We start from the raw sequence: 13,619 nt of genomic DNA on the forward strand, positions 1-13,619 counted from the left end.
TTGTTTTATTAGAGGCTTTGTATACAGGATTTATATGTTACACTTAATAAAAATATTTTAAACAGAACAAGGAAGTAAAAGACAGTTGACATTTTTCTGATGAATTTCCCGATGAAGAGCTTAGGCCAGAAATATTGGTTACCTTTTACTTCTCATGAATGCTGCATGACCTTCTGAGTTTCTCCAGCACATTTCAGTGCTGCATCAGAGCCCAGTATCTACAGACTTTCTTTTTTTTAATCATAGACAACTTTGAGTTATGGCGACTTCAGTGGAGTTCCATTTCAGAAGTGGAGTACAACATGAATATGAAATGATATTCCGGATTTAATGCATTAAGCTGAGACTGAATTTCTATCCCAAAGGGTAAGAATACAGCTTGTTACAAGACAACAGTTGAGATGCAATGACCTCTCCAAGTGGGCCACCAGGGAGGAAGCCTCCATTGCAAACACAACATAATTATTTCAAATGCCTAGAACTGAACACCAAACGCTCTTTGAATCTTGTCAGCCTGAGGCTAGATTTTGCAGTGGTAAGTTCAGATTGTGGATGGAGATTTCCCAGGGCTGTCCTTGCTGTACAGTGGGAATCAATGGCCCTTCCATTCACCTTGCAAAACTGAGCGTGTTCAACCTACAAAGTCAGGCATGTTCAACACTAAAGAGCGGGAAACTAACTTAATTTAGAGATACTACATGGTAACAGGTCCTTCCAGCCCACATATCCATGCTGCCCAAATACACAAATTAACCTACCAATGCTGTGAGTTTTTGGAAGGTGGGTGCAAATAAACAGGTAGGTTTTGGAATGGTGCAAAAATACAGGGATGTAGTTATGGGTGATTTCAACTTCCCTAATATTTTGACTGGCATCCCTCAACTGCAAGAGTGATAGATGGGGCTGAATTTGTCAGGTGTGTTCAAGAAGGATTCCTGATACAAAATGTCGACTAGCCGACAAGAGGAGAGGCCATACTGGATCTAGTTCTGGGTAATGAACCTGGTCAGATGGCAGAAATCTTGGTGAAGGAGCATTTTGGTGAGAGTGACCACAACTCCCTAAGGTTCAGCACAGCTATGGAAAGGATAAAAAACAGACAAAAAGGGAAAGTGCTTAACTGGGGAAGGGTTAATTATGAACACATGAGACTGGAACTAGTGAGAGTAAATTCAAAAAAGATATTCAAGGGTGAAAGCACAGAACTAATGTGGAGGAAGTTTAGGGACCACTTGTATTGGGTTCAAGATAGGTTTTTTTTCCCACTGGGATAAGATGGAAGGAAAAGGGAACTGTAGCCAATGAAACAGGTGAGGCAAGGAGGCATATATTAGATACAGGAAGCAGGAAACAGGAAGGGCTTAAAAAAGTATATCGTAGCTAGGAAGGAGCTTAAGAATAGATTTAGGAGAGCTCAAAGGGGACATGAGAAGGACTTGGCATGTAGGATAAAAGAGAACCCCAAGGTGTTTTATGCGTATGTGAAGAACAGAAGGATGACGAGAATGAAGGTGGGACTGCTAAAGGATAAGGGAGGCAATATGTGTCTGGAGGCAGAAGAGGTTGGGGGAAGTCCAAAATGAACACTTTTTTTAATATTCACAAGAGAAAAGGACCTTGATCAGGCTGAAGTTGAAATAGAACAGGCATGTGTGCTAGACAATATGGAGATTAAGGAAGAGGAAATGTTGGATCTTTTTAAAAGCATCAAGATTGGTAAGTGTCCAGGGCTGGATGTGATATATCCCAGGTTGCTGTGGGAAGTGAAAGAAGAGATAATTGCAGCAGTAGCTATGATCTTTGAATATCTCTTTAGCTGCAGGGGAGGTGCCAGAAGATTTGAGAATGGTAAATGTAGTCCCGTTGTTTAAAAGAGTTCACAGGGAGAATCTTAGGGTTTAATGACTGGTGAGTCTTATGTCAGTGGTGTATAAACTATTGGAGAGGATTCTTAAGGATAGGATCTATGTGCATTTGGAGAGGTACAGTCTACTAAAGGAAAGGCAGCATGGCTTTGTGAAGGGAAGGTCAATCCTCACGAGCCTAATTAAGTTTTTTTGAGGAGGTTACAAAGGAAATTGATGAGGGTAGAGTAATAGATGTGGCTACGTGAATTTTGGCAAGGCATTTGACAAATTCCCCCATGAGAGACTCATCCAGAAAGTTATGAGGCATTGGATCAGTGGAAACTTGGCTGTGTGGATACAAAATTGGCTTTCAGAAAGAAAGCAGAGGTAGTAGGGGAAGGAAAGTAATCTGCTTGGAGATCTGTGACTAGTGACTGCTGCAAGGATCTGTCTGGGACTCCTGCTCATTGTGATTTTTATAAATGGCCTGGATGAAGAGGCAGAAGGATGGGTCAATAAGTTTGCGGATGACACAAAGGTTGGAGGAGTTGTGGATGAAGCTGAAGATTGACAAAGGTTAAAAGAGGATATAGATAGGATAAGAGTTAGGCAGAAAAGTGGCAGATGGAATTTAATCCAGATAAGTGTGAGGTGATACATTTTGGAAGGACAAACTAGAAGGCTGAGTACAGGGTTAATGGTCAGTTACTTAAGTGTTACTTAAGGTTGCTACACAAGTTGATAGAATAGTTAAGAAGGCCCATGGTTTGCTAGGATTCATTAATAGGGGGATTGAGTTCAGGAGTAGAGAGATCATGTTGCAACTCTAAAAATCTCTGATAAGACCACTCTTAGAGTATTATGTTTAGTTCTGATCACTTTGTTATAGAAAAGATGTGGAAGCTATGGAGAGGATGCAGAGGAGACTTACCAGATGTTGCCTGGATTGGGAAGTTAGCAGAGCGGGACTTTTCTCTTTGGAGCATAGAGGATAAGAAGATAATTGATCGAGGTCTAAAAGATTAAGAGAGCTGTGCTGTACATGTTCTATGTTCTATGAAACTGGAGAATCCGGAGGAAATTCACATAGGTCACTGGCAGAATGTACAAACTTATACAGACAACAATGAATTTGAACCCGGATCACTGGTGGTGTGATGGTGATGTGTTAACCTCAATGCTAACCGTGCTGAATGTAACATTACAACACCAGATGCAATTGATTTTCTGACAGGAGCTGCACCCACAAGTCATACATTTTCACATTAAAGTCAACAACATAAAGAATTTCTTCATTTCAATGACACAAACTTTCACCCATTTAATGCCCTTTCTCCCTCCCCCCCCCCCCCCCACTGCCCCACCATGCTTCTATCCACCCCTCTCCCCCACAAAAGCTCACTACTACTCACCTGGAGTGAGATCCAAGCACGTTTTCTCATCACATCCTTGCAGAGAATCCAAGGTGCGTGTCACCTGGCTGCCAAAGTCCTCCCCACCATTCATGCACTCCCGCTGCAGCTGTTGGCGCAGGTCGTCGATATCATACTCGTACCCATCTAGAATTGGAGTCTCCCGGATGCTGATGGACCCACTGGAATTATGTCCCTGAAGCCGGGAGTTGCGCAGGCTTTCCCGATTCTGACCTGTCATCAGCACGGATGGGATGTAGTGGATTTCGTTTGCCGCTTCTGCACTGGCGCTCTTCTGTGGCTGAGGGACCCGGCGACGCTTGCACCAGCGTCGGCGTGTGTAAAGCACCATGACAAGGAGTAGGATTGCCAGCAGCAGGGCGATCATACCCCCCTGTAAAAGAGAGAGAGAGAGAGAGAGAGAGAGAGAGAGAGAAAAACAAGAGGCATCAATTTTCATTGGAAATAGATTTTTTTCAGCAGAAAATAAATAAGAATAAAATGCATTTTTCATACAAAGAAATCTCATTTTCTGATTGTTTCCAGCAGGTTGACCCTATCTGGACATGTATTGCATTGGCCTCCATGGATAATTATGTTTAGCCAGACAAATGATTGAAGGTTATGCCAGACAGTGTATTTTGGTGGTTATTTTAGCACAATTGCTCTTGAAGATCTCATCCACAAGTCAGTTCATTCATTCTCCCTGCAGCAGCTTTCCTCATTTCTATTTGATCAATACTTTTATGGCCATTATAACTTTGAACATTACTTTCTTGTTTCTCTGAGACATAATTATTCCATTTACCCCATAATCTCATTCAAAAACATTCTACTGTATTGACAGATGCAGCAAAACTATAGTTTTAAGTTATTAAAACTCGAGGTCAGCGGTGACATCCAAATAATTGTTAAGCAACTGGACCAGCATCCAGACTTCTGGATTGTTGATCCAGACACTCAAAACCAAGTATGACAGCTGAGGAATGTACATGCAAGCGATCAAGTCGATAAGGGAACAAATTTAAAAAAAAAAAGGTTGGCTTAATAACAGGCTACATGGAGCTGCAGGATTATTTGAAAAACTCTTCAGGTTCTCAACCCTTCCTGCCCTACTGGAGAGGTGATTGCTATCTTGACCCAGTTTAGTGTTTAGGTGACTCCAGACCCATTCTTCACTGGTTCCTCATTTCAAGGTGATTGAGGGATAGACAATAAATATCAGTATTGCCAATGGCTTAATCCCATGAATTAGTATGACAAACAAATGTCAAATATTCTGCACAGCTGGCCTGAACTGGTTGTTTTGACATATCAGCATCTGGATGTAACTACCACTGCCACATCCTCATCCCACTACTGGAAAAATACTTTAATTTGACAAGGGACAACCAATAGAAAATTCACCCAGAACAAACCCTCAAATAGTTTCTTGCTCAGTTTCACTGATTCATAGTGTAATGCAACATGGCAAAAGGCCCTTCTTCACAACTTATCTATGTCAACTAAAATGACAAACTAACATCATTTGACCTTCTGTCTATCCACCTACCCAAATGCTTTGCATTGCTATTGTATCGACCTCCACTAATTCTTCTGGCAGCTCATTTCATATACACACCACCTTCTGTATGAAAAATTTAACCCTCAGATCCCTTTTTAATTTTTCCCATCTCACATTAAACTTTTGCCTTTTAGTTTCAGACTCCCTTCTTATAGAGAAAAAGGCTGGGATTATATAACAATGACTCTCATAATTTTATAAACGTTTTGGCAGATATGACCAGTGAAAGATGGTTGGCATATGGAATGAGCTGTCAGACTAAGTGGAAGAGTCAGGTATATGATCTCGCATTAAAACAAAAATGAGGATAACTCCATGGATGGGAAGGGATTAGAGAAATATGCGACTAAAGTGGGGAAGTGGAACTAAAGTAAGAGGGCACATTATTTGACACAGACATACTGGGTCTAGGGCCTGTTTTGTCATGTATGTCTCTGTGATTTTATCCCAAAGACGAAGAGTTTGGAAGGTAAAATGGCCACAGTTAAATGTTCCCAATATTGAAGTAAATGCTAGAAATTGTGGGGAGCTGATGAGAATGTAGAGAGAATTAAATGTGGTTAGCTAGGACTCTGTGGGCCAATAGACCTATATTCATGCTCTATGACACTTACAGGGAGCTTCTGACTGCAGTGTTCCTACATGGGTACAGTAAGTGTTGTGACAATGCGACACACCTTGTACACTTTACCCCATTAGTAGGCAGTTAGGGACATCAAGCGTTGGAAGGTTACCCACATCATTATCATTGTGGAGATTTATCCTCATGGCCTCCCACTCCAATACTTGTGGACAACCCAACACTTCATTTGCATGTATAATATTTTTACAGATGACAATAATTTTCTCCTGGTTGCACACTCCATTGTTCAAGAAATTAATTGCCAATCCCTCAAAACTCCAGGACGGAAGGGAGAACACCAGCAAGGAAATCCAAATGGCTGATAAGGAGTTTTGTTTCGCGATACATCAGTTTAGTTAAAGACTTGGTCATTAACAGTGTGAAGTATAAATTGAATCTGATAACTTTTATTTCTCACTTTTTTTTGCAAGCTTCCAATGCTTAACTTAACTTGAATTTTTCTCTATTTCATGCACAGCTACCTTATCTTGTGAAAATATACCTTGCTAAAGAGACACGTTTGATCAAGAGAGATTTTCACTTTAAGGGTACAAACTTGTAAGCAAAGTCTGAAAGAGGGAGAATTGGTAAGTCCTTGAACTATGTAAACTATATCTTTAACTATTTCTGTTCCAGAAGATGGATGATGGTCAAATATTAAGCCTTAGTGCACTAAGACTGATCATTTATTTCATTTTAGGCTTGTTTTCTTTGGAATTTAGACATTGTATTTGTTGCTCATAGCTCATTGTCCTTGAGAAGGTAATGAAATACTACTGTCCTTCCAATGAAGTATCCTTCAAGGTGTTCAGACAGAGCTCCAAGATTTAGATCCAGCAAAGATGAAGAAATAATGATCATTTTCTCATTCAGGGTATTGTGGAACTTGAAGTTCAACCTGTTGGTAGTGGTGTTCCCAAGCATCTTCTTCTCTTAGTCATAGAGTTCATAGGTTTGGGAGATACTGAAGGACTAGCTTGGGAGTCAATGCATTATGTAGAAGGTAATGTATATGGCCATTTTACATTGTTGGTGGAAGGAATGAGTGTTTATTGTAGTGTATAAAATGCAACTCAAGCAGGCTGCCTTGATATGGATTGTCAAGCTTTTGATGTATTCTTTGAACTATACTCATCCAGACGAGGGGAAGGTATTCCATCATATCCTTGCCAAGGTTGCAGATAGATGAAAAGAAGATGTATCATTTGCTGGAGGTTACTCAGTCTCTAACCTACTATTATAGGAATAGTATTCATGTGTCGGAGCAGTTGAACTTCTCGTCAATGATGAATGCACAGATGTTAATTTTGTGGGACTCAGAAATGGTATTCCAATGAACAGGAAGGGAAAACAGATTTTACTTGTCAATTATATATCCAAGTTGTTCAAACCTTCTTTAATACACAGTTGGGCTGATTCATCTGCTGAGCAGTTGCAAATAGGATGCAACATTTTCATGGAAGATTGGCTAGGCTCATGTGCCCAATTGATTTTTAATGGTAATTGCAAAGTATTTTGTATCTAAAATCTGATACAATTCTATCCTTCTTCACCTCTCCAATATTGTATTTGTTTCCTCCAGAACAAGGGGGTCACAGTTGAAGAATAAGGCCATTTAGGACTGAGATGAGAAAAAAAATCACTCAGAATTGTGACCTTGTGGAACTCCATGCCACAGAAAGATGTTGAGGCCAGTTCATAGGATATATTAAAAAGGGAGATGGATATGATCCACATGGCTAAAGGGATGGAGGGTTGTGGAGAGAAAGCAGGAATAGGGTACGGAGGTGCCATGATCAACAAAGATCCTATTAAGTGGTGAAGCAGAAGGGCTGAATAGCCTTCTCCTTATCCTATTTTCAATGTTTCAACAGACAGAGATTACACCCATTGGTATGAGTGAGATAAAGTCTTTGTAGTAATACTTATTCTTCAGCTCAAACTTCCAGAGAGAGGATATTATCAGTATCAAACACTGTCAAGTTGAATTGCTGTTTCTATTCCCACTTGGAAAATATTGAGTCATTTAAAATAAAATAATGCACAAAATCAGATAACAGAAAGCATATTTTTCAAAACCATTGAGAAAAGATGAGTATTTAAATGCCAATAGGCATGCCTTCATTTTTTTTTAACCAAATGCTTTCTCTTTCCTATTCTTGTCTTAATTCTTTAATAATTATTTCTAAAGCAAGTTACTTTTTTCAAAACAAAAGAGGTGCATGAGTCAGTGTTATATATCCAGAAGTAAAAATCACACTGTAATCATTTTATCTAACAATTCATTACCCTAACTGAACTTACTTGACCTCTCATCTTAATGTGATGAATGTTTGCCTTTCATAAAAGCACTAATGGAACTCTCAGTTTGCAATCCGAATACTGATCACTCAACCAAGCCATTTCAGTATTATAATGGCACAATGTGTGCATATAGATACTGGTGTCACCAACTGTGCACTGGATGCTTTCAGCATGCAACCCCAGGGCATGCGTTGACCCATTGGTTGAATGGCTTAACTCACAGTAAAATTGTGCATCTCCTGTTAAGGAACTGAATTGCAACCAAACTACTCTCCTACAGCATTAAATAAAATGGTGGCATCCATTTTCAAAGCCCAAGTCATGCTCTGAAGTTCATTGAATCATTTACTTCATTGTCCTGAGGAGGTAAATTAAAACATTTCTATTTGTTCAGTTTATGAAGTACCATGGATTATATGCTCTGATACATCATGACACAGATGCTGTGATATTTAATATCTCCTTTCATTGAGAACACTCAGGGATATTTCTGATATTTCAATGTTCTCATCTGAATAATTGATCAGGAACCAACAGTCAAAGTGATCCTTGCAATTTGTTGATAAATTTAGTTTCAGTAGCTTTCCAAAGATCACGGCTGACAAATGGCAACAGACACTCGCTCCATAATCTTTAATGTATGACTGCTTCAGGGGAAATACAGAGAGCAACATCAGATAATGCACATGGTTTTCTTTGGCCTCAGTAGAGTTGGCTCATGGAAATAAATCAATTTCCATCTTTGGCTTTCTCCACGAGGCATGAGAGCCATAATGCTGCTCAGCAGGTCTATAACAGGCCCAATCTAAGTGAAGACCAGCATTAGACATGACTGCCAAAAAAACTCCATAACTTTTCTCAATATTTCACAAAGCTTCTGTCAAAGTGGAGGCAACCTTCCAAACCAACACGATACCATTCAACCTACAGCACCCACACTCCAGAACAAAGTGCACTCACACCTCAGGAGTCAGTAGTTGCAATCTTTGCATTTTCACCCACTCAGAGGCTGAACTCTAAGTTGACCTATTTATCAAAGAAGGGCCTCACACTGAATGTCTGACATACAAAGGTCCTCCAATAACGTGCCTTGGCTGCTCTCCAACAATAAAGGTTCATAGCCACGACCTTTATCTGCAGAACCACCATCTCAATTAAAGCAAATTTAAAATTAAACACTGCCTTCAAAGCACTGGCATAACCTTTGATTGATTAAGGAAAAAGCATGTTTGAAAGCCCCATATCTGGCACAAAACCATGGACTTTTGGGTCAGTGATTCTTTCCTTTGTGCACACTTTTGAGACCTGGGATAACTACAGCAGGTATTAGAAGGCAATGAAAAAATACCACCTGGTCCTTCTCTGCAAATTACTTTAAATTAACTGATGTCATCACCTTTTCCACCATTTTCAGAACTAAAACCAAGTTGAAATTTTTTAATCAGGGAGGCTACTCTGTTTGCAAGTCCAATACCAAACACTTGAAGCAGACATGGTATTCTGAGAAGGGACAAGGTTACCAGGAAGATGACAAAAAAAATACAAATATGTGCTCAAAGTATCCTTGAAAAATATTGCAACATTTCCATGAGAAATTTCTGGCCAATGACTATTCAAAGTAGGATGGTGTTGGAAGCACACAAAGACCCTGAATAAGTAGTAAGGAATGCACTACCTCATAAATAATGCACCCACCCCCTTTGTCCCTTCTGTCCAAGAGTCTCACAGTGTCTTCATTAACCATGTCAGAAACCACCGAGATGTAGGTAGAAGCAAATTATCTTCAGTCAGTAAGGACAGGTTAAGGTGAAGGGCCTGATTCTGTGTTTTGAAACTCTATGGCAAAGATGAAAGGGCTGTCTAAAAATGTTTGCTCCACGCCATTATGGGTCAATAAAGGAGACTAACCACGCCAACTTTGAGATTGTCGTCATCAGTCAAACACTTCTGAGGATATTGCTGAACTTTCACTTAAGAAAGGAGACACATTCCTTTATTAAAATATTGAAATAAAATGAACTGCAGATGATGGAAATCTGAGGCAAAAAGAGAAAATGATGGAAACAAGATCTGAAATATAAATTCTGTTTCCCTCTCCATAGCCGCTGCCACATCTGCAGTTTTTTTTTCCAGTATTTTCTGCTTTTTAATTTTTTTTTAGCATGTAACAAATGCTTGAAGTGATAAATAAATACACAGATGCAGGAACTTACAATTTAATTTCGGTCTTGCAACTGAGCCTGTTGCTTGACAACAGTTCTTCTAAAATATGATTTCAAGCCTTTTGCATATAATGGCTATAAACTGTGTGTGAATTTAGCATATCTCAAGACTGCTAACAGGCATGTTGCTAGGCATAAAATTCTCAGGGCCAAGTCATTTTAATTTGACTGAATAGAAATAGTATAAAATCTTCAATGGAATGCAATCAGGCACAAATATTATGAAACACTCCAAATGAATTTTTTAAATAACTTTATTTTATTAAAGTTTGCATACATGTAGAGTATATAATCTACATATATCCACTGTATTAATACAGAATATTACTGACTACAAAAACTAAAATATACTCCCTCCCCTTAAAATTAAACCTTCTCTAAACCCAACCCCCAAGAAGCAATCAATAATTTCTTATACATATTAATAACATATAATAACATACTAAAGAAAAAGAAATAACATAACGTAACATAACATAACAATTACAGCACGGAAACAGGCCATTAGGCCCTTCTAGTCCGCACCGAACCAAACACTCCTCTCTAGTCCCACCTACCTGCACAATGACCATAACCCTCCACCTTCTTCTCATCCATATACCTGTCCAGCTTTTTCTTAAATAATAAAATTGACTCTGCTGCCACTATTTCTCCCGGAAGCTCATTCCACACTGCTACCACTCTCTGAGTAAAGAAGTTCCCCCTCATGTTACCTCTAAACCTCTGCCCCTTAACTCATGTCCTCTTGTTTCAATCTCTCCTACTCTTAATGGAAATAGTCTATCCACATCCACTCTGTTTATCCCTTTCATAATCTTAAATACTTCTATCAAATCCCCTCTCAACCTTCTACGCTCCAAAGAATAAAGACCTAATCTGCCCAATCTCTCCCTGTACTCTAGATGCTTAAACCCAGGTAACATTCTGGTAAATCTTCTCTGCACTCTCTCCACTCTGTTTATATCCTTCCTATAATTAGGTGACCAGAATTGCACACAGAACTCTAAATTAGGCCGCACCAACGCCTTATACAATCTCAGCATCACTTCCCAACTCCTATATTCCATGCAATGATTGATAAAGGCCAGCATACTAAAAGCCTTCTTCACCACCCTATTTACATGAGTTTCTACCTTCAGGGAACAATGTACCATTACTCCTAAATCCTTCTGCTCTTCTGTATTCATCAATGCTCTCCCATTTACTACGTATGTCCTGTTCTGATTCTTCTTACCAAAATGAAGCACCTCACACTTATCAGCATTAAATTCCATCTGCCATTTTTCAGCCCACTTTTCTAAGCAGCCCAAATCCCTCTGCAATCCTTGAAAACCCTCTTCATTGTCCACTATTCCACCTATCTCAGTATCATCTGCATATTTACTAATCCAATTCACCACCCCATCATCTAGATCATTAATGTATATAACGAACAACAATGGGCCCAATACAGATCCCTGAGGCACACCACTGTTCACCGGCCTCCAACCTGACAGACAATTTTCCACTACCACTCTCTGGCCTCTCCCTTTCAGCCAATGTTCAATCCATTTGACTATCTCAAAATTTATACCTAAAGACTGCACCTTCCTAACTAACCTTCCATGTGGTACCTTATCGAAGGCCTTACTGAAGTCCATATAGACAACATCCACTGCGCTACCCTCATCCACATTCTTAGTCACCTCTTCAAAAAATTCAATCAGATTGGTCAAGCAGGACCTTCTGCCCACAAATCCGTGTTGAGTGCTCCTGATCAGACCCTGTCTATCCAGATATTTATAAGTACTATCTCTAAGAACTTTCTCCATTAATTTACCTACCACAGACGTCAAACTTACAGGCCGATAATTGCCTGGCTTCCTCCTTGAACCCTTTTTAAATAACGGAACCACTTGCGCAATACGCCAATCCTCCGGCACTATCCCCATCTCTAATGACATTTGGAAAATTACCGTCAGAGCCTCTGCTATTTCCTTCTTTACTTCTCTCAATGTCCTGGTCCCGGAGACTTATCCACTTTTATATTCCTCAAAAGCCCTAACACTACATCTTTCATAATCACTATATTCTCCATATTTACCCAATTTGCTTTTTTTTTAATCTCACATATCCCAATATCCTTCTCCTTGGTGAATACCGAAGAAAAGAAACTGTTCAATATCTCCCCCATTTCTCTAGGCTCCACACACAGTTTTCCGCTCTGATTCTCTAAGGGACCAATTTTGTCTCTCGCTTTCCTTTTACCATTAACATATTTGTAGAACCCTTTTGGATTAATTTTCACCCTGCTTGCTATAGTCTCCTCGTACCTTCTTTTAGCTTTCCTAATTCCTCTCTTAAGATTCCTCTTACATTCAATGTATTTTTCAAACATCTCCTTAATTCCATGCTTCTTATACCTAATGTACGCCTCCCTTTTTCTTTGAACCAAGTTTCCAATATTCCTTGAAAACCACGGCTCTCTCAAACCTTTTGCCCCTCCTTTTAACCTAACAGGAACATAAAGCTTTTGCACTCTCAGCATCTGATCTTTAAAAGACTTCCATCTCTCTATTACATCCTGCCTATAAAACAAATTGTCCCAATGCACACCCTGTAAGTCCTTTCGCATCTCCTCAAATCTAGCTTTTCCCCAATCAAAAACCTCAACCTTTGGCCCTGACTTATCTCTTTCCATAATGACATTGAAGCTGATGGCATTATGATCACTGGACCCGAAGTGCTCGCTAACACTAACCTCCGTCACTTGACCCATCCCATTTGCCAACAGTAGATCTAACACTGCTCCTTCTCTGGTCAGCACCTCAACATATTGTTGTAAAAAACTATCTTGCACACATTTCACAAACTCTAACCCATTCAGCCCTAAGAATAGGAATAAAGATAAAGAGAATAATAAACGTTTTGGATTGCAGGAGGACAAGTCAAAAATACAAAGGACTTCACTATTAAGTATCTTCTATAAAACAAGGAATGGCAAGTAAAAACTAACCCCCATTACCTATATATAAGATAGTTAATGTGGGTTAGTAAGAGTCTGACTTCCAGGTTACTGCAATACATATTCTTGCCACTGCCAATGCTATTTTTACAAATTTCAGTTGAATAGGTGATAAAACTAATTTAGGTGTAAATCCTCCAATGTTACCTAACAAAAATAAGTCAGGATTTTGTGGATATACATTATTATTAATTTGTTCCAATAATACCCTTACTTTTACCCTCAATGGACTTTATTTTGCACATATCCATGTGGAGTGTAAAAAGTTAACTTCCGCAATACCACATCAAAAACAGATATCCATTAAATCTGCTTTTATTTTATGCAAGCAATTTATATTGTGTGATATATTATTGTTGCAGAAAATTATACTGTACAGCTAGATCTCTGTAAATTAAAGGAGGATGAAATTTGTCCATTAGTTACCACTTTTGCCTTTGGATTAGCATACAATGCTTTAATCCAATCAATGAAGGACTGTCTGAACCAAATTTATCCAATACCATAAAAAGGAAATCCCATTCCAGTCTATCAAAAGCCTTTTCTGGATCCAAAGCTACTACAACACTTCAGTCCCCTCTTCTTTGTGCTAAATGAGTGACACTTAATAATCTCGCTACATTATCAACAGTCAGTCTCTTTTT

General features: G+C 39.2%; 1 protein-coding gene across 8 annotated transcripts in view; it reads right to left on the reverse strand.

The window, feature by feature from the left end:
• Positions 1 to 13,619, reverse strand: part of astn1 (astrotactin 1) — a 2,519,376-nt gene that overhangs the window by 1,760,958 nt on the left and 744,799 nt on the right. For all 8 annotated transcript variants that reach the window (XM_069937468.1, XM_069937469.1, XM_069937467.1 and 5 more), the window contains one exon: positions 3,260 to 3,653. In XM_069937468.1, coding sequence (XP_069793569.1) covers positions 3,260 to 3,653 — 394 coding nt within the window. The remainder of the gene's footprint in view (positions 1 to 3,259; positions 3,654 to 13,619) is intronic.

The sequence above is a fragment of the Narcine bancroftii genome, chromosome 5, assembly GCF_036971445.1.
Source record: "Narcine bancroftii isolate sNarBan1 chromosome 5, sNarBan1.hap1, whole genome shotgun sequence".
NCBI classification, from domain to species: domain Eukaryota; kingdom Metazoa; phylum Chordata; class Chondrichthyes; order Torpediniformes; family Narcinidae; genus Narcine; species Narcine bancroftii.